The sequence below is a fragment of the Rattus norvegicus genome, chromosome 8, assembly GCF_021556685.1.
Source record: "Rattus norvegicus strain SHRSP/BbbUtx chromosome 8, alternate assembly SHRSP_T2T, whole genome shotgun sequence".
NCBI lineage: Eukaryota > Metazoa > Chordata > Mammalia > Rodentia > Muridae > Rattus > Rattus norvegicus.
Window position 1 is genome coordinate 114,293,955 of NC_141541.1, and position 26,917 is coordinate 114,320,871.

The window sequence follows — 26,917 nt, forward strand, 5'->3', positions numbered from 1 at the left end:
CTGCAGCACCATCCCACAGGCTGGATAAAAAGGAGGAATCTAATTACAGCTACACCCAACTCGGCTTCCTAACTGTAGACACAGTGTGACCAGCTGCCTAAGGTTCCGGGTGCCTGGCTTTCCCCAGCATGACAGCTCTATTCTCCAACTGCCAGCCCCAACAAACCCTTCCTGCCTTAACTACTTTTGCCAGTTATTTTGTTTCTAACTACCAGACAGGAAACTGATACAACCATGTACTATATGCTTCAAATTGTTGAGATGAGAAATATTGCATTTCTACCATAATAACAAAACCCAAATGTAGCTAATAAGAAGCTTTTTTAAACTAATAACCAAAGATGTGTCAATTGCGATGCTTGAGAACACTGGGGAAATACAATGTTATGGACTTTTGCATGTTTTAACATTCTAAATGTTATGCCTCTAACTTAACAGCACAAGCAATAGCAGTCTGGAAAGACTGAGATTCCAACCCAGGTCTTGTGGCGCTTGAGCTGACCGACCACTCACCAGGTACTGTGAGAGCTTCTTGCTCAGATCTATCATTCCAATGGTCAGCTGAGTCCTGTAGTCGAATCCTTTTCCAAATTCAAAGCTGGAAAACTCATGGTGACCAAATGTGTTCAGGGACACCACCAACAGGGCATCAAGTCCTAGTTAGTAAAGAGAACCCTGTGAAACCCAAGGGCTCAGCCACTCAGTAAATGGCATTCAAAGAACTAGAAACATATAAACAGCAGACTCACCTGCACTTCTGAAATTGCGTTAGACTCTGTTCTCTGACTTAGCACGAACCACCCCCCCAAAAAAATCCAAGAGAAAATATTGATAAATCAACTGAAAAGCAACAGAAGAAAGTGGTGTTCATATCTCACACCAATTCTGATGCAACTCTTGGACATTCAAACGTAATTTTTAAGAAGGGCATTGTTTATCTTTGGGGTGGGGTTCTGAACTTTCTAGAATACCTGTTGAAACCAGTTATCCCACAGGGGCCCAGGGTTCCTATTTCAGATGAAAGTATTAGTTCATTCATTCATTCACTGATTCATTAATTCCTCCACTACCTGTCGACTCATCCATCCTGTCATTAAACAAGCACTTGCTTCTTAGGAGCCTGTTGTGTGCTGATTATTGTCCCAGGAAGACAAGACGAGTGGGTCAGGCACATTCCTTCCTGTGTCAGTGTTCCTGGACTAATTGATAAGATGGACAAAATCAGAAAATTCTGAGTTCTCTGGGAGAGAGTATCAAGTGATGAAAGCTTTGCTTGAGGTGATACTCGTGACAATCTTGGGGGATATGGGAGGATAGTCTCAGGGGATATGGGAGGACAGTCTCAAGGAACTATGGGAGGACAGTCTCAGGGAACTATGGGAGGACAGTCTCAGGGAACTATGGGAGGACAGTCTCAGGGAACTATGGGAGGACAGTCTCAGGGGATGTGGAAGGACTCTTGGAGAAAGTGTTGGCTAAGCTGACTCTGAGGATGAATAGAAGTTGACCAAAGGGAAGAACCAGACATGGATCAACAGAGGACTGAGAATGGAGGGGTGAGGAGAATGGAGCTCTAATGGAGACTGGAAGGAAGGAGACTGTGAACACCTTGAAGGAAAGTTCTCTGTGCTGGAACATCGAGTGTGAGGGATGGGCTTGGGCTGGAGCAGGAGCAGAGGCGAGATTCTGCAGTCTCAGGTGTCATATTAAGGACATTGCTACGTAATCCAAGGGCCTTGTGCTGAAGGGATCTAAGCAAGGCAGATGACACCACTCAGCAATAAAGCAAGAAATATCATGACCTAGGGAGGTTATCTGTGAAAACTGAATCCTCAAAGCCAGTCTGGGGCTCCTTCACGGCAGTCTTAGAAGATGTGTCCTATTTGACAGCTAAGGGACTTTTCCTTTTAGTATAGATTCCTCATGGCCTCTCCATCTCACCCCAGGCTCAGCCAAAGCTGGTGGATACAGATGTAGGGTAAGAAGTGCTTGTGTTAGCCCACACTGCTACCTTTTGCAGGGATAACCAGAAACAGTGAAAGGCATCTTAGGTCAGACACTCTAGAAGCCTGATCTGAGTGAGTGAACTGTGAACAAGTATGTGGGCATGGTGGTTGGTAGGAGAGGGGGAGGGAGCAGCAAAGAGAAAGCTATAAACAGGGTTTTGTCTCATTATCTCTGCTTTAGCTGCATCATGACTCTGAAATATTAACTGTGCCAGAGTTGACCCACTTGAGGCAAGAGCACCAGACTTCTGTATGCCTACCTCGTTGAACGCCACTGTCACTGGGATGGGACTTAGTCTAACCCCACCTATAATGGCTACTCTTCGTTCACTGTCAACCTGATTGACTTAACAAAGCACCAAGGGCTTTAACGAGGCACAGCCTTGGGTATGTCCATGAGAATGTTTTTAGTTGAGCGGAAGACCTGACCTCAATATAGGCAGTTCCACCCCCTTGACTGGAGTCCTGGAGAATAAGAGAAAGCCAGCAGACCTCCAGAATTCCCTGTTCTATGCTTCCTATTCCTCTGAGATATGAGCAAGCAGCTGCCAGCACAGGGATGTCTGCCATCATGAAGCTGCCTCCACTATGCCTTCCCCAGCATGATGGACTGTATCCCCCCCAAATGTGAACCAAGATAAGCATCTCCTTCCTTAACCGCTTCCTGCCACCAAACTGCCCTCAGTCCAAGCAGCTGGGGTTCATCAAGGGCACATGTGTGAGGAAGGCTACAAATATAAATGTGTAGTATTGCATCAAGGGAAGAAAAATGGGAACCAATCAAAGGACATCACACATGTCATCAGCAGTACCTTCTACAAATGGCTAAGGAGATCCCAAGATCTAAAGCACATAGGGCAGAGACCTGGTCACATACTCCTAGCTTCACTATGTGCATTTTCAACTCCTTACCTGCTTCTCTGAGCCTGTCTGACTGCTGTTCCAGCAAAGTGATGCTTTCACCCTGGAGACCGTCTGAGAAGATGAGCAGGACCTACAGAAAGAGGGAAGAAAATGGGGTGATAGAAGCCAAGGGTACCACTGGGAAGAGACGAAGAGACTTGGGGTGAAGACTTGGGAAGAGACTTGGGATAGGCTGTATACCTGGCCCCTGGATGAAGATCTTTCCTCAAACACATCCCAGAGTGACTGTAAGAACTGTGCATTCAGATGAGTTGGTCCACGGACGGTGACTTGCAACAAGCTGTTGAACGCTGCTTTCTGATAGATCTGGAACTTGGCTGGGAACTCTTGCTCACTGTTCACCTTAAAGGCCAAGCTCACCTGTGTGTCTGCTCCTGCACCACAGCTCACCCCTCTGATAGAGGTGATGTCCTCCAAGATGCCTGAGAGGTACGATTCCAAGCGGGGATGGCCCTGGAACAAAGACTGGCCCTGACGGTGAGTGGAAATGTCGAACCCGACCACTACATCCACAAAGCAATCTGGAGACCAAAGAAACAAGGCTAGATTAGTCAGCAAGCAGGAGCAAGGATTGTGGAGGGGGTTGGGAGATAGGAGAGATAATTTTGTCGTGCTCCAGGAGGTGTGCGGTACCCAGAGGATGCTCAAGAAAATGAAGATACTGGCTATCCTACCAACACAAAACACAAACGCTTCCTCTGGCCCCATTTATACATAACAAGTTTCAATGCAAATTGTAACAAGTTTCAATGCAAATTATAACTTTATGTAAGTGGATAAATATTCCTGCTTTCAATGAGGACATATTCTGATTCATATGAATATAACACATTAATATTTTAAACTGTCCTCGAGATTATTCAATTTCTAGCAGTCATAAATGTCAAGTTGTGCAAAGGCCAGTTTGGTAATATGGGTAAGTCAAATGGCCAGGGGGTAAGGACCACTATCTGGAGAACAGATGGGGCCACATGCCTATCCGCTGCCAGCTCCCACTGAGAGCAGCCAAGAGGTAAATGAGGCCCCATGTTGTTAGGTCCATTTTTAAAAGTAGAGCCTGAAATCTATACCTCTAATGCAACGTCTCCATCCTCTCACTGTGCTTACAGCAGTCAACTGACTGAGTACCTTCTCCCCGGCTTGACAGAATGAGCAAGCTGCATGTCCTGCCTCCTCTTATCCTTGCCTGCTGCTCCTTCTCAGAATAGGGGACATTGTGGCACTCCTCCAGAGTAAGAACTCTGGCTTCTTAATTCCAGCCCCAGAGCTCCTCCTTCGTCTTACCTCCACACAAGTACCCAAGCAGGACAGGGAAAACATGGAGAACTCGGAGAAACTGACTCAGGCCTCATGGCTCTAGAGACAGCAGGAGGGAGGATTACTGCCCATGCGCAAATTCCACATAGGGAGAAACCCCTGCTGCTGTGATGTCTTCCCAGCTCCCAGCCCCAAATGCACAGAACCCGAGTGCCCTGTGGCTACTGCCAGCTGCCGCTGAAGAGTGGCCCCTCTGTGGGACGGAACACTGTCCTACAGTTTGTTGCCCTCACACTTGGCCAAGCCCCTTCCTCCACAGTACCCAAGAGGCCTTTGCAACCATTTGTATCTGTGGACTAAGTAATCCTTAAAGACAACTAAAATGTTTACTATGTTACAATCACATAGATGTCTGCCTTACAAAGGAAACAAAACAGGGCTGGACAGGTGGCTCAGTAATTAAGATCACTTGTTGCTCTTACAGAGGACCCAGAATGTGTTTCCAGTACTCACAGGCTGGCTCACAACCATTTGGAATTCAGTTCCAGGGGATCTGACAACCTCTTCTTACCTTTGGGGGCCACTGCAGCCTCAAGGTAGCTGCATACAGGCATGTTCCAGAGCTTCTGAATCCCTTTTCTAGACCCTAAGATCACTGCATGCATATGGTCCACAGACATACATGCAGGCAAAACATCCATATACAGAAGCAAAACCATAAAAATAAAAAGTTTAAAGCCCACTCTATACATACATATAAAGATATACACACACACATACACACATACACAGCACACGCATACCGAGTCCTTTACTAGTTTAACTATACTGAAACAGTTTCAATAGTAAATATTCATTTTCCTTACATCCAATCAGATGAAGAGCATAGTCTAGAGGACTTGTACAGGACACAGAGCTCCGTGTATGAAAGGAGGAGAAACTGGTTGTAGTGAGAGGATGGGGATGCCTACAGGACACAGCCAATCCCATCCCCTTATGCTCTGTACCAATCCTGCCACTGAGGAAGGCTGACTAAGCCCAAGCTTCCAGGGAGAAGCAACAATCAACATCTCTTCTCACCACACATTGTCCTAAATGGATTCCAAAGGGGCCGGCCCATAATACAACCTTCGGAAACAAGGGCACAGGAAGCCTCTAATAAAACCAAACAACGGCGAGACACTCACTGGCTTTCCCGCAGCTCTGGCAAATTTCACGGACCATTCTTTTCTTCACGTCCACATTCTTTAGTGTATTAAAGTCTTTGAACGTAATTATTTTTTCTGAATTGCCTGTGATGGGCAGAAGCTGTCCCTTATAAACATTTCCTATTCCCAAAGCCAGGATACAGATGCCAAGTTCTCTCAGGACCTTCACTGCTCTTGACACATCATAGTGCGGATAACTAGATGTTATAACAACCAAAGTCTGAGGGACACCAGCGTTTCCTCTCCCGCCAACCGAAGGGTCGAACATGTCACTCACATGCTTAAGAGCAAAGTCAATTCGTGGAAGCCCCTTGCTCTTAGCCACACTGTGGACCTGAGATTTCCACTGAGTTTTGTTCAGAGAGCTTTCCAACTCAATAATTTCCTGATACCGGCTCCCGTACTGAGCCATCCCGATTTTCAGTCTTTGAGACTCAATGTCAAAATTATCAATTAAGTCTGACAAGAAAGTTGTCATGGCAACAAAATCTGAATCAGACACCATGTCAGAGCCATCACAAAGGAAAATCACATCAGCTTCTGGAAGGTTACAAGCTGCAACAGAAAGGAGAAGTATAAATTATTTCCTCGTGCATCATTCTAAATTGTTCCATTACTGAGATACTTAAATTGCTTTGCTAAATACTTAAATTGTTTTGCATTAGCGGCGAATTGAGATAAATTAGCAGAAGAGAGACTCGATGATTGAACCGCAAGGAGAAGGAAAAATACCAGGAAAGGGTGGGGTAATGGACGTTTTTCACAGTGTAATTATATTTGCATGAGTTATTGGGAGAGATACTGCAGGCTATTCAGAAAGGAAGGAGGTAATTTGAACAGATTGAATATTCTCAGGAAGAGATATTTTGCAAGCCTGGAAGTCTCTGCAATGTCTGCAGATCAGAACAGGCTAGGTAGCAATACCACGGGGTATTGTTGAAACTTCTGCTGTTGCTGATGTTGCCAGTTTACACGTGTATTCAATAGTATCACTTCCAAAACACTCTGGGCACACAATAGCATAGTAAATAGTCCTGACCAGCTTATGACACATGATTCTAATTGTGTATGTAGAGAAAGGAGAATTCAGAGTTGGCTAAACCCATAAAAGCAGATAAAATAGACTCTTCTACTGCAGTTTTATGTCTCGATATTAGACATGTATGAGACAAGCGTGTACTGTCCATAGACAGTGCACAAGACCATCTCCCTGAAGCTCAGTATGAAATATTCTAAAACCAAGGGATAACTTTCTCCCACTTCCAGCCAGACTCCCTGGCTCTGAAACAGCAGAAGAACAATCACAAATGATAACCATGGCTTGTCCGGTGTCCCACAATTCCCTGTAAAGGAGAGGGGCAGACAGAGAGCCAAGCTGCCCAGACAAGCCTTCAAGAAAGATTAAGTTTCCTGCAGTTAGTGGAGGCTCCAGCTGTCCGCTCCTTCAGGCCTCATTTCCGTATAGAGATGTCTTGCAGATGACACATCTTTCCCAGGGCAGTCCACACGCCCTTCTCACCTCATCCTTGCTATCTTAGCCTGACACCGGGCAGCGTCCTGGGAAGTGCTTACACCAGCGATACAAGTTTACAGCTTCACTGGACGTGCACCACTGGCTGACTTCTGCCTACCCTGCCTTCCTTTTTGTTTCACAAGTGTGGCTCCTTAAAACAAACTCCATCTCGGCATCCATTTCTGAAAGGTAACATGGGCGATAAAAATGAAGAAGCATCCATATTCCTAGGGCAAGGCCGGTCTCAGTGATGTATTAGATTTGGCAGAGACCCAGCAATGAACAAGAGCTGAGTAACCCAAAGCCTTTTGATGGGGGGCAGATGAGACAAGCTCATCACAACAAGCTTTGTACCAAAGCACTAACACCAAGGGAAAGACAAGGGCTGGAGTCTGGGAGCATGGAGCAAACAAAAGCTTAAACTTGTTAGGCAGATTAGCTGCAGGCAAGCGATAAGCTGGGTGTTCCGTGGGCAAACCGATGTACACAGAGAGGCGGAGAAATTTCAGAACAGCAAGGAAGACATGAAAAGGGCAGGGGCAACAGACGAGATGGGAGAAGTGTATTAACAGTTGGAGTTAGAAGGCTTCCAAAATGCTGTAGACAGTGGTGTGACAGGAGGGGCTTGCATAGCAACAGGACCGATGGGAGGAGGGGTGGTACACACACTTGGCACACATGAACACATAGGAGTAAGTACACGTGCATATATCCCACACCCAAAAGCCCAGATGCCATCATGGAACAGGGGGTGGAAAGACTGTACGAGCCAGAGGTTGAAGAGGACAAGATAGTACAGTGTCTTCAGGGCATGATAGGAGAGTAGTTGTGACTAAGTCTTGCATGACATCAGTCAACGTTCTGTCATGGAATTGGAAGGGATCAAGAGTCTCTACCCCTGAGGAGCTGTTTGCAGTGAGTAGCCTCTGCGGGGAGATAGACTGTTTTCTTTAAGGTTGTAGCTCTAATAGCTAGCCCCACATCCTCAAGTATTTGGGCAACACAAACTGGAAAAGAAGACACAAAGCTAGGGGAGTGGAGATGTATGTGAGGGGTGGGTCTGGGAGGAGTTAGAGGGAGGAGTTGAATGTGATCAACTATGTCATAATCGAGTCTCAAGGAACAAACTATTAAGCAATGGTTATAGTGGCTTACTCTCTTGTGAATTATTGCACAGAATCTCTTGTAGAGGCAAGTAAATGTCTCTCAGTTTGTCGAAATTGTCCACATGGATAGTATTTTCTTTCTTCCCTGCCATGGTCTCCAGTTCATCCTGGTTGGCACGGCCTACGCCAACTGCAAAGATGGTGATTCCCTTGTCTCTGAGCTCCCGTGCTGTGTCGTTGAGTTTATCTCGGTCGTGGGACTCGCCATCGGTGATGACAATCATCAGCTGTCTCACGTTCTGCTTCAGGCGGCTGCCATGCTCTTCCATGAACAGGATGTTGGCGTGCTGAAGGGCCTTGGCAGTGTAGGTATCCCCTCTGGTGTCCCTGGGCCTCTTCAGGTGCTCGGTGATGGCCGATCTGCTCGAGTAAGTGTTAAGGTAGAAAAGAATCTCGGGGTTGTTGGAATACATGAGAGCTCCGAACTGAACTCTGTCCCTGCCAACGTCTGCCTTCTCCACCAGGTGGATGGTGAGGTTAATCATGCTTTCTTGCTCCCGTGGACCGATGCTGCCTGAGTGGTCCAGCACAAACACAATGTCTAAGAGTTCAATCCTCTTGCAATCTGGAAAAAAAAAATAAACCACAGGCATTCATAAACTCCACCATGCCACTTACACACACCGAGAGGACAGAATGTGGTCAACTTTGACCATTGAGCATCCTAGGTACATGACGTCCCAACCTCATCACCCATGACTGGATTCTCATATAGGCACAGCGGTGTGCATGTGGAGACCAAAATTCAACCTCAGGTTTCATTCCTCAGAACGCTGTCTACCTTGGTTCAGAAATAAGGTCTCTCACTGGCCTGGAACTCACCAGGTAGCCTGGGCTGGCTGGCCAGCGAGCCCCAAGGCTCTGTCTGTCTCTACCTCAACACTGAGGTTACAGGCACTGAGGTTAAAATCTGGCTTTTTCAAATGGGTGTTGGGGGTCAATCAATCTCAGATCTCCATGTTTCTAAGGCAAGTACTTTGCCAATTGACCATTCCCCCAACCCTTGTCTCACTTGCTTCTTCACGGTGGTTGCTGTCATTTTTACAGAGAAAGAAACCAAAGCTCAGTCAAGGACAGGTTGCTGAGCAGGATTCTAAGGGTGCATGTACTCTTAGCTAAGGGGTTTCACGGCTGGTGGCCCTTGTACCACACCATCCCAACCCAATGGTGCCTTTGCTAATTAGCTTTCAGCATAAAAACAATGTCAGAAGCCAATTCAAGGGCAATCATAATGGCAGACCGTGCTAGGGTTTGCAAAGACTGCCTGCAGCTCATTGTGTGGACAGGGGATTGAATTCCATTCTCTCTGACTCCTGCTGTCTTCTGTGCCCCCAGTAAACAAATCTCCCCAGATGTATCAGGGAACTCCTCACTTAATACACATTAAGCTCCATCCTGGCCTCCAGAATTCAAACATAGGAATGGATGGATATAAGTTAGGGGGGATGAAAGTGCCCATCTCTGCTTCCCTGGTCTCATGTCCTCTTAAACTTTCAAAGCCAACAGACCACTCTGGTGGTCTGCAAAGTCTAGACTCTCATAGTAATTTTCTTCCTTGATAAACTACGCATCTGCCCTCTAAAGTTTCCATTCTCCTTCACTTCCTACCAGCCTGCTTTCCCTCCAGTCTTTATTTCAGCCAGTAAGGCTCTCAATTATCCAAGTCCCAGACAGTGTGGATAAGCTCAAGCTATCCCTGTGAAAGCCTGTGACAATGGCTTCACTGAGACTCGGTGACTGAGCATGACTTGAAAAACATTTACAGGGCAGTTGCTATATGAGGCAGTTTCACCTTGTGCACCAGACAGGGCCCTGGCAACATTAGTATTTTTCCAAATGAAGAGTCTCAAGTTGAAGGTCTGGTCCTTTAGGATTCCTCTCCATGCTATCAAGAGCCCAAGAATCAATCACTGCCGGGTGTAGACAAAGAGGACTCCAGTCAGTTACTGGAGAGGCCCAAGATAACATCTAAAGCTCAGATTGCAACAAAGTGTTTCATTTGTTAACTTCTAAAAATTCTAAACACTCAAATTTTGAAGGATGAAACCCAATGAATGTTTCTATGTTGCCAGGAGAACACACAACAGACTTCTTATGTTTTCATTTGCTCCCTCAGCCGCCACAGATCAGCACAGGACAGGGTTTTTTTGTTTGGTTGAGTTTTGTTTTGTTTTGGGTTTTTTTTGTTTTGTTTTGTTTTGTTTTTGGGTTTTGTTTTGTTTTGTTTTTTTTGGTTTTTTGTTTGTTTTTTTGGTCTTTTGGGGGGGGTTGGTTTTTTTTTTAAGTTTTCTCCTCCTAACATCTTTTCTTTTGTTTTTTCATTTCTTATTTTATTACTTCTATAGTTTTTTATTTTTTTTCTTCCATTTTTATTAAATTGGGTATTTCTTATTTACATTTCAATAAATGTGAGTCTTCAGGCCTTATGCAGGCCAATAGCTAACTGTGGTTCTAGAGAGGTTAAATCTGATAGCATCTGGGCTGGGAGGCCGTTCAGTGGTAGAGTTCCCGACTAGCATCTGTGAAGCAGGATTTTGGCTCAAACTGAAGATTGCTCAATACTTTTTAAAAAACATTATGATTTAGGAGAGAAATGTGGTAACCTTAAGCCATCAGGCACACACTGCAATTTCACAAGTACATGAACAGACAAATGCCTGGCTACCAGAAGTTAAGAATGCCAATCAATAAAAATGCACACTTGGTATTTAAAATGTGAGGGGTGTTCTTGCTAGATCAGGTCTGTTTAGGTTGCCATTTATTATAGCTAAAAGGAAGATGCACTTATGCTTCTAATTACTTCCTGCCCTAGATAATCTATAGATACATGAAAGCATTATAACTGACAAAAAGCAGAAGTAAAAATATCTACAGAAACAAAAGGGATTAATGGGAGGGGGAACCAAGAAAGGAAGAAGAGAGGGGGTGTATGAGGATATCAGAATATGCTCAATTCTATAGGTTTTAAAATAAAGATACTTTTTAAGACCAAAGAAAAGGAAACTGGAAAGGTGGCTTAGCAATTAAGAACATTGTTCTTCCAGAAGTTTCAGGTTCAGTTTCCAGCACCCACACGGCAGCTCACAATCATCTGTAGCTCTAGGTCCAGGGGGTCTGAAACACTCTTCTGACCTCTGTAGGCTCTGAGTGCCATGTGGTACACAGACATACATGCAGACTAAACATCCAGATGCATAAAAAAATATGGATACAACTTAAAACACGGAAGTCTAGGAAGTGGCGGAGACCAGAGTGCAGCCCTCTTTTAAGTCAATATCTCCCACCCTGGAGGCTTAAAGGGAAAAGGGGTGGGGCACTTACCATGCAGAGCACACACTCGAAAGATGAGTTTACTCTCTATGGTCTTCAGATGATCAAAGTTCTCAACATGGAAAACCAGGCTTCCCTCCCCACTGATCTCCTCCAACTGAGTCCTGTTAGCACCGTACACACCCACAGAGAAGATAGTCACACTTTTGCTCCTGAGCGCCATGGCCGGACCCCCCACTTCATCCTGGGCTTCTCCATCTGTGAGGAGGATGAGGAACTTTCTGACCTGGGGACGCCCCCCCTTGGAAATGTCAAAGTATTCATTTACGAAGGTTAGTGCACTTCCGGTCAAAGTGTTTCTGTTGATGGGAGACATTCCATCTATGGCGGCATAAACTTCCTCACGTGTGGAGTATTTATTAAGCTGGAACTCTTCTTTATTGTAGTCACTGAACTGAACGACACCGACTTGGGATCTGTCGGCGCCGATCTCAATCTTCCCCACCAGGTTTTTCATGAAAGTTTTCATTTTCTCAAAATTTGTAAGCCCTATGCTTCCAGAACTGTCCACCAAGAACATGATGTCGGCCTTCATGTCTTCACATCCTGTATGGGAGAAAGAGATCAGGAATTGGTGTGATTCTTAGATACAAGGGCACAGTAAACAGTAACAAATGCACTTATGAGAAAAGTGCAAAATCGGCCCAGGGCATGGCTGTTACGGTTGACATTTTTACTTGTGACTTTGGTAGAAGAAGCCTAACAAGAACCCTGCATCGGAAATTCACTAAGGACAACCCCAGTCCTTCGTCCACACAATCACCCATTCATTTATCATTCGTGCAGCCATCATTCATGCATCATTCATGCATTATTCATGTATACTCTTTCATCATTCATGCATCATTCATTCATCACTCACTCATCACTCACTCATCACTCATTCATCATTCTTTCATCACTCTTTCATCATTCATGCATCATTCATTCATCACTCACTCATCACTCACTCATCACTCATTCATCATTCAGTCATCACTCATTCATCATTCATTCATCACTCGTTCATCATCCATTCATTCACTCATTCATCATTCATTCATTCATAACTCTTAAGTACACAGAAATACCAAGCTTCAAGTTAAATGTTAAAGATGTGATGGTGATTTTAAAAGTTAAGCAGAGCCAAAGTAACCAATTCTCAACATTTCTGGGACTAATGTTTCATTTAAGCATTAGTCATGAAACTAATTTAAAATAGTCATGAAAAACATAAATCTAAGTAATCTTAAAGCAGCATTATTTCTGGGATAATTTTAAATTATTTGATAAATAAGTCAACTCTAGAAAATGAGTAGTGAAAAGATTTTTTAGGATATTACATGCTTTAGTACACACATATATTCATTCACCATGGACTATTCCTTCACACACACACACACACACACACACACACACACACATACACACACACACAAACATACATGGTCCTTATAGGAATAGGGTACACACACACACACACACACACACACACACACACACACACACGCATGTACGACTTCTATAAACTTTTGAAAATGAGTGTTATTGAGGCTGGAGAGACACTTCAGCAGTTTAGAATACTTGTTTCCTTTGCGGAGGACCTAGGTTTAAGTCCCAGCACCCACACAACAGCTAACAACTGTCTATAACTCCAGTCCCAGTGGTTCTGATGCTTTCTTCCGACCTCTGCAAACACAGCATCTACATGGTACACACATATATATATACAGACCAAACACTCGTACATGTGAAATAAAACTTTTTAAAATCTTTAAGATTAAAAAAATATGAATATGGCTTTAACAAAGCCCCAAGGTAAAGTGAACTGCTAGCAATATTTCTGTGTGTGACAGGCACATAGAAAGGACTAGATCATTTTATATGCATCTAGCATTCATGGAAGCTACTCCCTTATTTTTACATGTGATAGGGTCTGCTTCTAGAATGCTAATCAATATGTTTTCCCATTTTTGCCTGTTAATCAAGTTTAATCCAGGCAGATCTTTTCCAAGCAGAAAAATGCTTGTCCCAGCCTCCCTTGCAATAAGACATGACTCCCGCCACCCCTTCCCCTGACTAAGTTTGAACCAGTAACTGAGCAACAGTGGCCCAGCCTCTTCTGGGTGCTACCATCAAAACTAAGTACAGCATGCTGCCTTCAGGTCCCGCCTTCCACATTTGGGAGGTGAGGAGCGCAACTTCAGTTTTAACCTAAGGTAGAAGCCCCTGCCTGTCCAGAAAACCTGAACCCCTTCCCTCCAGCCTATTGCAGAAGAGAAAAGGAGCAGTAACATTCTGGAACCTCGAGCTTGAAGTATTCCTATCAGAGACTTCAGTCCAGCAGCACCTGCCCTGGGGTACACTGCTGTGGTCTGGTTCCTCAGGCCCAGGCTCCTTGGCATTCTAAGCTCCACTTACTAGTTAGGACTCATTTCCTTGTCCACGACTAGATACCTGAACTATAAACAATGTGCCAACCTCCTCACCTCAGCCTCGAACCTTCTTCTCTGAAGAAGAATCTACTCTACGGTGCCCTCTGTACTGTGTTTCCTGGAGTTCTTCTCCTTTTCCTGGATGGAGTCAAGGCAGGAGACACTGGGATCAGTCCTGCTCATCTTCCTCCTCTTAGACCCCGACTGTATATGACAGCCGTCTTGCGGTCAGAGCAGGGAAAGGAGGAAGATGAATCCCGTGACGTGGGATTCTGCCCGCAGTATCACACGTTTGAGTCTTTGCTTCTCTTCCCAGTGTCTCAGGAAAACAAATCACCCATATTTTGCATCCTGTCCTCGCTCCAGTGAGAACCTCAGCCACCTTCTACAATACCCAACTTTGGTTCTGTCGTTGTGTTTGCTCTCTTGCTTGCTTTGCAGGGCTGAGGCTTAAACCTAGGGCTCCTCCATTCCAAACAAGTGCCCTAACCACTGAGCTACATTCCCACCCACACCTGACTCTTATGCAGCCCTTTCTGGGTTTCGCTTTGGTTTCCTTACCTTTATCAGAGCAGATGCGGTGGACAATTTCGTTTTTTATGTACTTCAGAGAATCAAAATTCTGCCCAAAGCTAACCCTTTCGTCTTTCCCAGCAATTTGTTGCAGCTGTGTCTTGTTCGCCTCGCCAATCCCAACGGCGTGAATGGTGATGTGCTCGGCCCTCAGTCTGTTGGCAGGTTCTAGAACGCTGTCGTTTGATTTCCCATCAGTCAGCACGATGAGGTAGCAGGGGACTTCGTGGATCCTCTCTGACTTTCCCTTCTTGATTATTGGCAGGATGAAATCCAGGGCTTTCCCAGTGAATGTACCACCTTTGAGTTGCTTAATGTTCCAAACAGCCTTCCTCAAGTCAATGCCCTTCGTGTATTGAGAGACAGGAAATTCCACTTCGTTCCTGTGTGAGTACTGTACAACTCCAACCCGGACGTTGTTGGGGCCAATGGGAAACATGTCTACCACGGAGGACATGAATATCTGGATTTGCTCAAACTCTTTCCTGCGGATGCTGGACGACCCATCAATAAGGAAATAGATATCGGCCTCCTTTGTGTCCACACAGCCTACAAAGGAAACAAACATGTGAGTGTGGGCAGTGAGCCCTCTGTCAATCACAGAGCATCTCCAGTGAACTTCATCCCGGGCTTTGTGAGGGAGCATGGGCTGTACAGGATCTAAAGAGCAGGGCCTCAGAACCAGGCGGTGATGACACAGGCCTTTAATCCCAGCACTCCGGAGGCAGAGGCAGGCAGACCTCTGAGTTCGAGGCCAGCCTCATTTACAGAGTGAGTTCCAGGACAGCCAGGGGCTACACAGAGAAACCCTGTCTCAAGAAAACAGAACAAAACAAACAAAAACCAACAACAACAACAACAACAACAAAAACAAAACAGGCCCCTGGGTTGGTGTGGAACCTGGATCTTTCTGTCCATTTTAACCTTTGAAATGTATCGCCATCTTGAGAAGACACAGAAGCACAGCAAGGCATAGCGATTTATCTAAGATCACACAGCCAGTAAATGAAGAGCCCGTTTTCAATCTGTACGTTCCCCATGCTATCATCTCCTTACATAAATGAGCCAATCTCCTAAACACGGGGCAACTTGGCCGTTTTAGAATTCTTGTTGTTAGCAGCTTTGGAGCAGTTAATGATTCCTGACACCGCTGTAAGCTCTGAGCAACCGTTCCTTAAGAAATAAAGAATACTGAAAATAAGTCCAACCCAGAGAATTACAACTATGAAATCAGTACACAAGGCTCTGGGGCTGAGATCACGATCCTCAGCAAAGCACAGGGTTGGTTTGCCCTTGCAAACCTTGAGAGTGAGCCAAGAGAACTGATGCGTAATTAATAAAGAGCTGAGGGCTCACCAGAAGTGAGGCAGCAGTGGCCAGAGATGGTAAAGAGAGCATATGGGGCACAGCAGAGCCCAAGGCTTCCCTGCACCTCCGCCCTCTCACACACATACCAGGCAGCACCAATCACTGATGCTCTTACCAACTTAGAGCCCAGCCAGGAAAGCCCTTGCTGACCAAGTATGAGGAGCTGCCTTCGAGCACAGCACCTGCATTAAGTGCGGAGGGGCCACGCATGTCTGTAATCCCAGTGCTGGGAAGGCAGAGTCAGGAAGACCCCTAGGGTTTGTTGGCCACTCAGTCTAGTGGAACCTGGGGGCATCAGGAACAATGAGAGACCCAACCTCGAAAAACAAGGTGGGAAACAATTGAAGACAGACAGTGACCTCTGGTCTCTACATGCAGACACACATGTATATGTACACACGCAGGAGCACATGTACATATACAAAAAACCCCACCCACTATATTTAATTAAATAAAATTAGGGACAGCAAAATTGCTCAAAGAGTAGAGCGATCACCGGGCCAGCCCGACTCCCTGAGTCCAACCCTTAGAACCCATGGTGGAAAAGCAAGAAGTGATTCAAACACTGTCCTCTCAACTCCACAGAAGTGTTAGGCCACACACGGGCCTGTGCCACAAACACCTCCTACCCACACAATAATCTGTTCCTAATTAAATAAACTCACAAGTCATCTCGTTTACAGCTCACTAGCTGGTGGGAGCTAACCCTTGAACAGGAGCTGTAGGACATGTCCACCATTCAATTAGGCAGCGATGAAATCTGCCCCTTGACAGAAGGCCTCACAGTTCAGTCAGACAGAGATAAAGCTACCGATGTGTAGATGTGACTTTTAAAATAGACGTTTGTTGTCAACCGGGTGACGCTAGACCTGTCAGTCACAAAACCGACTTTCTGGTAGGATGCCACACCCCTAACAGTCTTTTTTAACTGCAATTTAGTTTCTACCTTATAATGTCTAGGAAGAGAAAATGCTCTCTGGTCACAGGACATAAATGGTCAGGCTCCTGGACACCGGCAGTTCTCACTGTTACAGTGTCTGGAGTTTGGATACTATAAATGCCCTTTGATTTGTTAATGCTCTAGTTAGCAAACTAACAGAAACAGAGACAGGGCGACAAGCAAAGAGACAACATTAAGAAAACAAGCCAAGTCCAGTGTTATCTGAAGGTGAGACGATAGATTATGTTTCTTCTCCGTGTCCATCTACACTATAAAAAATGTTTTATGTATTGTGTGGATGGCTTTATTACATCTTACCGAGGCACAGTTTGTGCATTAATAAAATCGATCCATTGTCCGAGTATGTTGTCTAATGGATTTTGGCATATTTATAGCTATGCAACCATTACCCCCAAATTCAGTTTTTTTTTAACGTTCTCGAAACCCTTAAAAGTTCCCTGAGTTTGGCCCAATGCCCACTCCTGCTCCAACCCCAGGCAACCATTCCCATTAGCCATGTAATAACAAGAGTCTTCTAGACATACCAGTTTTATCCAGCTCCATTTGTTCAGCATGGGTAGACACCTGGGTCCAGATTTCATTGTGGATCTTCTTCAGGAAGTTCCCACTGTATGATTCCAAGTGCTTGTAGGAGCTGTGTGTGGAAATGCTCTGTCTGGAAGGGTATGACACTATGTCTTCTAGCTGTGTGTTGTTGGCCCCTTGGACGCTCATTGCAAACATAGTTACACCCTGTAAGCGCAGGTCCAGCGCAGCCTCCCGCACCGCATCATCTGACGCTCTGTGGGTGACCAGCACAGCAATCTGGGGGACCCCCTGTGCCTTTCTGCTGCCACTGGACTCTGAGAAGCCTTCTGTCCTCATGTGCTCAATGGCGGCCCCAACATTAGATGCCCCCGTCCGGAGCGAGAGCTTCTGGATTTGCTGCTGGAAGTCAGACTGGCTGGTGCTTGACTTCAGAGAAGACACAGTCCGAGCCTTGTCACTGAAGCTCATCAGCCCAAGCCTCATGCAATTGTCCTTCACATCCACAGAGCTGGTGACATTCTCCAGGAAGTTCTGCAGATCCCTCAGATTTTGTGTGGTCCCCACGGACTCGTCCACCAAGAATATAAGGTCGGCAAGGGAGTCTTTCTGGCAGGATGCAAGGAAGGGAACTGTGGAGACAGAAAAGTTGTGAGGTTAGGGGAGACCACTGGCCTGGGACGGGAGGACTTCCAGGACTGTGGAAATGCTAATGCAAATGGACAGTGTTACCACAGACCCAATCTGAATTGCTTCCCCTTATTAAAACAAAGCCGTAAAATTCTAAGTAAGATTGGCAAGGTCATTGAATTCAGAGGTTTCGTGTGTACTCTTTCTCTATACTTAGCAAGTTTCCTGCCACACACTTACAGCCGGCATTGTCACGGTCATCTCTGTTACCACCTCTTCCCACTATTGGTGTGACCACAGTCACCAGCACGGTCATCACCACTACCAGCACATGAAACTCATTACCAATATTACCAGTATGACTGCCTCGGCCATGGTCCCCACACCCACCTTTCACCAGCAATGTGACCACCATGGCTGCCACCGCCTTCGTCACCCTCACGTGCTGACTGACATGCAGGGATGGGTTTGGCAGACATATTTCCGACCAGAACAAACTCACACACTCCATGGGCAGACCATATTCTTTCAAGAGGTAATGATGGCTACAAGGACATCAAAACAGGTAGCTTAATTGACTCTACTGGGAGTGTGGCTGGGAAGGGACTCTAACCCATGTAAGACGTGAAGTCAGGGCAGGCCTTTCTGAAAAGGTCCCACTTGGATGAAATGCATAGGATTCAATCATAGGAAATTCGGAAGAAAGAGGAATTCTAGGAGAAAGAATCGCAAAAGGCAGGGACAAGCAAGGCATACATAGTGGCTAGAGCCAGAGGTGAAGGGAAGCCGGGGTGACAAGCTCAGAGGGGAGCAGCCCAGATCACCTGGGAGTCACATGACCTGTCTTAATGTCTTAATCATCACTCTAGGTGTGAAGGAAATATGAATTCAAGGTTACAACTGGGCCAGGCAAGAGACAGGACAGCAGCAGTGGGACAGAGCAGCAAGATCAGTTCTGCTGTGTGATTAGAGACAGCAGAACACTTAATGATTGGACACAAACGCGGAAATAGAGGGAAACTCCTGGGCTTAGGGCTTGCGCGTCTGAATGGATGGGGTCAGTGTGTCCTTCTGAGACAGTAGGAAGAATGAGTTACAGGTAGCATCCAAGAGTTCCATCTCAGACATACTAGATTCCACTTAGCATTGAACATCCGAGAGGAGATGTCACACAAGCAGTTTGTTTGCAAGAATCTGGAGTCTCGGGCGGAATGCACCATGTTCACAGCAAACACCTCCTCCAAACACAGGAGGAAGAATTGCATCTGTGGAAAGTGGAGTCAAGAGACAAGCTTAATCGTGCCAAGCGCTACCCGTTAGCAACTCCAGAAGATGGAAAAACATGTCTTGTCTGTCGCTCTAGTGTGGGGCTCCTAAGACTAATTGAACCTGGTGAACCTCACTCAGAATCCCACACCACTCAGTATGCCGAAGTCCCAGAGTGACCTACCCAAGTCAACATTTATCTGACAACAGCTGTTACCATCAATAGCTAAGCAAACATCACGCAAGTCCCTTCACCCTTGTTAGCAGATAGACACTGTTTCCCTCACTTTACAGCAAAAGGAACGTAAGTCCAATGGTTAATAAAACTACCCAATGTGGGAGAGCTAGAGGGCTATCCAACTACGCTGCCCCCAGGGCCAGATCAGGGCCTTGAGTTAACCCACCCTAACATCTATCTCCTCTATGAACTGCTGGAGCGTGAGAAGGGGCCGTTCCTGAAGCTCCAAAGCTGTACCTTCTATGATGAGATCTTCTCTATGCTTTGTTTAGTTTTTTTGTTTTTGTTTTGTTTTGTTTTTATTGGTTTTTGGTTTTGTTTTCTTTGGGGGAAAAGTTGCAAGGGAGAGAGGAGGATGTGAAGGGATGGGGAGATGCATGCATAGGACTGGGTGCATGATGTGAGGCTCACAGAGAATCAATAAAAGTTTTAAAAAGAAGGAAGATAGAGCAAGGGGAAGAAGATAGAGAAGGAGGAAGAAGAGGAGGAAGGGGAAGAAGAAGAGGAAGAGGAGGAGGAAGAGGAGGAGGAAGAAGAAGAGGGGGAGGAAGAGGAGGAGGAGGAGGAGGGGGAGGAAGAGGAGGAGGAGGAGGAAGAGGAGGAGGAGGAAGAGGAGGAGGAAGAAGAGGAGGAGGGGGAGGAAGAGGAGGAGGAAGAGGAGGAGGAGGAAGAGGAGGAGGGGGAGGAAGAGGAGGAGGAGGAGGAGGAGGAGGGGGAGGAAGAGGAGGAGGAGGAGGAGGAGGAGAGGGGGAGAAAGAGGAGGAGGAGGAGGGGGAAGAAGAGGAAGAGGAGGAAGAGGAAGAGGAGGAGGAGGAGGAGGAGGAGGAGGAGGAGAAAACAAAAACTAAGCACCTGGGCCATAATTTAGAATCACTGATAACACAGCCTTGCCTTAACTTCCAGAAGGCAAGAACCCTTCCACGCCGTACCCTGTCTCGTACTACAAAGAGTTAAGAGAAATATGACGGATACATGGGGCCCTCTGAGAAAGTGACAGAGCTCCACTTTCCAAAGAGACCAGACTAAGAGATACCTGGAGAGTCAGAGAGCAGCCATGGAAGTCTGGGGGTTCTCCTGCTGTACCCCAGAGGCATGGCTGGGCGTCTCCCCAGAGTAGCATCCACCTAGAACCGTGCTGGCCTATTTGCCTCATCACCAGGATGATGTGTGCAACCTCCTGTTTTGTTTTCCCTGCTTTTTAACCGATGGTTTCTAGACCCATGACCCCAGTGACTATTGGACTCCAGAGTATTCTGCTTTGAAGTCATCATAGAAAACTCACCTAAGTACGGCATCCTTCAGTACGAAGGTGAGAGTGAAGGAAGCATTATTAGCACTCCTCCTTTGGGCCAAGGGAGTCAAGAATTGGAGTAAAGGAAGAGAAGGCCCTGTGTGTTTCTACCTAAAATACCAGGGTTTCTCGAGAGCTGAAGGTGTCCAGGCACCTGCTGGATGGAAGCTGGAAGGTAGCAGAGATAGCTTCTGGGATGGAAATCAGACCTCACCTAAGGACATGCTGCAGTGGCTGGGGCCCTAAGCCCTAAAAGGACACACTTTGATAGCTGGAGTCAATGCTGATCCTGAGTAGCTCTGAATGCACAGACCTCAGTACGGATGATGGGGTCCCGAGAGATGTGCTTGGGGGGTCCCCAGAAAAGTAAATGGGAAGTTTTCACATAGGCGAGGTACCAGCTGAGGTCCTGAATGGTGTATGTGAGGGAGACACTGAGCCAATTCAATTTGGGAGCCTTCGATTGCCTCGTTTCTATCCATGAGCCTTTGATAAATATAACTATTATTTCTCCAGTTTAAAGATAAAACTCTGCTGCAAGAGACGCTGTTACTTCACAGCAGCATTTCGGAGTCTCCCTAAAAAGCATTGCTAGTGCCTCACAAAAAATACATCCTAATATTAAATCTATGAAAATGTGAAATGTTTAGTTCTAAATGTAAAAGCTATCACCATAGGATGACGGACTACCTAGCTGGAGTGGCACAAGTGCCTTCTTTCTGGATAGGTACTGGCTGGTGCTCATTAGACACAGGCTTAGAAGAAATGGGGAGGAGGGGGCCATGCCACTAGGCATACACAAGCTCAAGAGTGCAGCCCTCCACATGGCTGACCAGACAAGTCACCCCTATACGGTCTGTGTGACACAAACGTGCACCTCTCATCCCACAGTCCTCATTCCCACCAAGAGCTGTGATATGCTAGCTGACTGGCACGTACTGAATTACTGCCCTTCAATCTCTCATCACCAGGAATATGAGGAAAAAGGAACCATTTAGATGGGTTTCTGAAATCTGTGAGAGCCGACGTTCATTTTACTCATAGCAAGAAACAGGACGCCAGCTCACTGTCTAGGCTCAAAGCAGACAGAGAAAAACGCAAGCTGCCAATTCTGCCCTTGTGGTACTGCCCACTCATGACAGGACAGGGACAAAGGGAGATGGAAAATCATGAGGAAGGTTGCTGTCATAAGATGCGCCCCAGGAATGCTGGGACCCAAAATGAAAGCATCCCAAGAGAGGAAGAATACAGGGTTGAGATTTAAATGACGGCTCTCTTCAGCCAAAAGGGGGCAAAGGAAGGCAACAGGATTGATGTCAGAGAAATGGCACCGACAGAGGCAAAGAGGCTGGTGTGTGGAAATTCAATACGGCTAGTGTACTGAGACAGCACGGAGCTGCCGTGAGTGGATAGATATGGAGCCCATGGGGGGTTGGGCGCCTCTGCCAGGCCTTCTTACCTGTCTCATCGACATTGTTTGCAGGTGTGGTTAGAGCTGCAGGTGTGATTAGAGGTTCGGGTGTGGTCGGGGCTACATCTGTGACTACGGCCACCGTTGTTCCTTCCCTGTACTGAGTCACATCCTGGATGATCTGTGCCATGTCTGGTGCAAACAGGCTGAGGTCTCTGGCAGTCCTGAGGTTGAAATGGAACTGAGGGGTGGCCATGGCCTTCAGGTCTTCCTCAGAAGCCTTCTGCACCCCCACAGAGATGATTTTCACCCCATCTTCCCGCAGGGCCTTCGAAGCCTCTTCCACGTCATCCTCGGACTCCGCTGAAGCCAGCACCACCAGGATTGGGGGGAACTGTTTCTTGTCTCTTCCGTTTGTGGGAGCAGAGAAATAGGTCCTGTGAGCCTCCTGCAGGGCGTTCCCAATCTTCAGGGAGCCACCGATGAACCCGAAGTTCTTCTTGAGGTGGTTCAGCATGGGGTTCCTGTTCTTGAAGGCGCCTAGGTGGAACTCATTGTGGAGAGCATCACTGTACTGGGCCAGGGCCACACGGTACTTGTTGGCCTCTACGGGGAGGCTGCTGATTATCTTGTTGAGAAAAGTCCTCACGAATGGGAAGGACTTAATTCCCAGGTAATCCGAGCTGTCTACCAGAAAGACCACATCTGCATACTTGGGTCCTGGCCCTGCACAGTAAGACAAGAAGTAAACACACAATCTTATTTCTTCCATCAAAATTTAAACCTCAGTACTCACGAGATGATGTCCTCCTGTCAAAGCTTTAACATAATTCCTGAAAGTCAAGCAGAAGAAACCACTTCTTCAGTCTGACATGTCAAGGGGGCATTAGTAAAGTTAGCCATCAGATCTTTCGTCCTCAAATCTATTTCTGAATGTAATTGACTTCCTTGTTGTTTCTGGAGCCACAAACTACGATACTGTACTACAAAATGAATGACCCAGTAGCATTCCAGAAGGTCCCAATGTGGTTTGAGGACTAATAACTATTTGGAGGGGGGCACTGGGTAGAATAAGCAGTGGTCTCGGGCTGGAGAACTTAAGGAGAGAGTGAGGAGAGATTTTAGCGGCATGGAATCTTCTGGGGACCACGGAATAGGAGAACCTGGATCAGACGTGAGCATGAACCAGGGGATGACCAATGCATCTCCAGATCTGGTCTGAAGGTGGCTGAACCATATATTGTCAAAGTTACCCCCATGTGAGGCAAATGGGTCAGTTTTTCAACTCCCCGATGGGTCCTCCATTGACATAGATTATCCCTAAAAATTGGATAGAGGAAAAAAATTATAGGTATGACCTCTGTGGTAAAAGGGATCTGGGAAAGCCAGGGGCTGCGTGCAGCTTCCTTCTTTGGTGTGCTGAAGCTCAAAAAGCTTGGGGTCCTGAACCATTACAGAGTCAGGATGTTTAGACTGGGGCTACTCAGCTGTATAGTTCATATTGTAAACGGGAAACGGGCAATGATTTAGTCACAGGGACACTTAGCTTATGTTTTCTTTGTGGAAACATAATTTTTTTTGTTTTCCACCTATTAAAGGGAAGCATATATATTTGTCACATATCTTATACCTTATGCCATATATTACATATTATATATTACATATCATATATACGTATAAGAAAATATATATTAGTAAAAGAGATAGGTGGACAGATTGAACCTTTATATATACACCTAACAAGACTGAACTACTACTCTGTCCTATGATAGCCTCGTAATGATTGTTACCAGGTCAGCTGTCTAATTTCATGTCAACATCACCCAAGCCAGGATAAATTGAGAATAGGGGATCTCAGTTGAAAAAATACCTCCACAGACTGACCCATGGGCAAGCCTGCAATACATTTTCTTGATTGATTGTTGGTGTGGGAGGACCCAACTTACTGTAGGCAACGAATGTCACCCTCGGGCTGGTGGTCCTGGGTGCTATAAGAAAGCAGGCTGGGCAGGCCATGGAAAAGCCCTAAGCGGCTGTATTCCATGTCCTCTGTATCAGTTCCTGTGTCCAGGTTCCTGCTCTGCATCTCTTCCCTGATTTCCCTTAGTGATACCCCGTGCTGTGGAGTTGTAAGCACAAATAAACTTTCTCTCTCCAAGATGATGTTGGCCAATGGGGTTTTACTGCAGGAATAGAAACCCTAGTGAGGACACCTAGAAACTATAGGAAAATGTAGGAATAGTGAAGCAAAGTTTTACTTCTGAAATACTTTAGTATGCTGGGTTCTGCAAGCTCGTGGGAGCCCTTCCTCTTAGGACAGGAAATACTTGTTGGAAACTGCAGTAAGAGATGACTGCCACAGCTACCTGCTCACTCCACCGATGCAGCTTGCAGAGGAAGAAATGCTTTAACCTCTACCTACAGTGTTTGCTCTGGTGATCATGTTTAACTATGATGGAAAGTCCCCTGGGTGGAAACAGGACTCAAAGACACCCTTGGATGCTCACATCAGCAGGGATTTCAATGCTGTTATCCCATCTATACAAGCTATAAGAAACCACGGGCTAGCGCTGGGCTTTACAAAGCTTTACAAAGCATGCCGTGCAAATAAAGCTGAATTCTCCTGCTCCCCTCCGAGCACCTGCTCAGTTGTCCCCTCAGTTGTCAGAATTTCTGCAACGTCTCTAAAGACAAAGCTCAATTCACAAGTAGGCTTACTGTATTCTCAGAGATATGAGACACTGAGAGTTATGCAAATCAAGGAATAAGGAAGTTCTAGCCAGGGCTATATGGTGTTTTTTACCCATAGCTTTCCCTACCTTTAAGGGACGAAACCTGTTGAATGTTATGTCCTATGACTATTTATTATTATTATTATTATTATTATTATTATTATGTATACTTTGATAAAGCATAAAAATGTTTATTTTTCCCAAAAAATAATGAACAAAAACATACCAGTACCTGGGCTCTGGTCTGACAGGGTCTCAGTCCAAAGGATTAGGACAAACACAATTAGCTGGAGCTTCATTCTGTTAACGAACAGGGTTTCTTATTTTTATTCTGAAAAAAAGATGCAATATGAATTATATGCAACATCGAATGCCAGGAACCATTTACAGAATGCTGTACTAAAAAGAAGTATTTAAAAAAAAAAGGAGGCGTATTTATGCAGCATCCATCAAGCACATGGAATATTCGCTGAAAACAAGTATTGATGTAAGTTGAGGAGTTGAGCCCTGAATGTGACTGGGTATGGTAGCAATGTCTGCAACCAGGGCTGGCTGTGGTGGCAGTGCCTGTGACCAGGGATGGCTGTGGTGGCAGTGCCTGTGACAGGGGATGGCTGTGGTGGCAGTGCCTGTGACAGGGGATGGCTGTGGTGGCAGTGCCTGTGACAGGGGATGGCTGTGGTGGCAGTGCCTGTGACCGGGGATGGCTGTGGTGGCAGTGCCTGTGACCGGGGATGGCTGTGGTGGCAGTGCCTGTGACAGGGGATGGCTGTGGTGGCAGTGCCTGTGACAGGGGATGGCTGTGGTGGCAGTGCCTGTGACCGGGGATGGCTGTGGTGGCAGTGACTGTGACAGGGGATGGCTGTGGTGGCAGTGCCTGTGACAGGGGATGGCTGTGGTGGCAATGACTGTGAGCCCATCATTTAGGAGGGGAAGGCAGCAGATCCTCAGCTGCACGAGACCTCCATCCTAGTTAGTACAAATAGTGTGTCTCATTGTGTGGTGCTGATCTGCATTTCTTTATGAAAACCGGTCGAATCTCTTCCCATACCTATTGGGCACTTACATATCTTCCTTGCGGAAACATTTATATCATGCCAACTTTTCAGCAGGCTTTTGTTGCTGGGTAACAGGAATTGCTTACATATCCAGATCCCAGACACTTAGCAGATAAATGACTTGCAAAGAGACCCCTCCCACTGTGGGGATTATATTTAAGACGTACTTTAAGACAAGCGGTTACAAACTGTTACAAAGCCCAATTTGCCTGCATTTTGTTTTTTTGCTTATCCTTTTCAGATTTATTTTTGCTTTATGCAGATAGCCAGTTTGTCTGTACAGGTCCTGTCTGTGTACCACAGGTAGGCAATACCCTCAGAGATCAGAAGAGGGGAGGAGATTTCCCAGGACTGGAGTTATGGATGGCTGTGAGCTGCCCACGTGGGTTCTATGAGTTGAACCCTGATGCTCTAGCTAAGACCTCTCTCCAGCCCCGCTTCCTGTGCATTTAGTATCCAATGCATCATGTCCACTCCACTGTGATGAAGACTATCCCAAATGCTTTCTTCTAAGTAGACTAGAGCCTTGCCCCTTGGTACTGCAACACTATACGGCTTCTTTCCAGGGCTCTGGTGCTTGCCCTGTTCCCTGGAGGCTTACACACCTAATGAGTTCATGTTGTTAGTAGAGCAGACTGAACTGGAAACATGGCGGGGAGATGGCAGTGGAATTGGCGCTGAGGAATAGTGGCCACAAAGGCAGCAGCAGTGAAGATGACAGCAGCTGCAGTAACAGCAGCACTAGCAGCTGCCATGCTCCAGAGAGTGCTGAGGGGGTAGGGGGCGCAGGAGCAATGGGGGATGGGAGAGTGAGGGAGAGTGGTGAGCTTAGGCTGAAGAAAGACCTTGAAAAGAGAAGGGGGAGCTGGGAAAGTCCCAGAGGGCTGCTAAGGGTGTCAGACACACAAGGCCAGAGAGCTATAAGGGCTTGTCACTGTCAACAGCCACTTCCCAAGCCTAAAGAGCCCAATACTCTGGGCCTAAGGAACTTGTCATTGTGGGACTGGGGGGCCCAGTAGCCAGGCCTTTTTAAGAGCTGTGAGACA

At 46.3% G+C, this 26,917-nt stretch overlaps 1 protein-coding gene across 2 annotated transcripts in view; it reads right to left on the minus strand.

Annotated features, from left to right (window-relative positions):
• Nucleotides 1-26,917, minus strand: part of Col6a5 (collagen type VI alpha 5 chain) — a 100,538-nt gene that overhangs the window by 60,273 nt on the left and 13,348 nt on the right. For both annotated transcript variants that reach the window (XR_015628039.1, XM_087564210.1), the window contains exons 2-11: nucleotides 25,046-25,144; nucleotides 22,130-22,807; nucleotides 17,245-17,877; nucleotides 14,380-14,940; nucleotides 11,396-11,950; nucleotides 8,064-8,639; nucleotides 5,375-5,950; nucleotides 3,111-3,451; nucleotides 2,919-3,000; nucleotides 514-656 (exon numbers count right to left, since the gene is read on the minus strand). Coding sequence is in view for 1 of the 2 variants with exons in the window: in XM_087564210.1 (XP_087420336.1) it covers nucleotides 514-656; nucleotides 2,919-3,000; nucleotides 3,111-3,451; nucleotides 5,375-5,950; nucleotides 8,064-8,639; nucleotides 11,396-11,950; nucleotides 14,380-14,940; nucleotides 17,245-17,877; nucleotides 22,130-22,807; nucleotides 25,046-25,112 (4,212 nt within the window). In the remaining variant the exon portion in view is untranslated. The remainder of the gene's footprint in view (nucleotides 1-513; nucleotides 657-2,918; nucleotides 3,001-3,110; nucleotides 3,452-5,374; nucleotides 5,951-8,063; nucleotides 8,640-11,395; nucleotides 11,951-14,379; nucleotides 14,941-17,244; nucleotides 17,878-22,129; nucleotides 22,808-25,045; nucleotides 25,145-26,917) is intronic.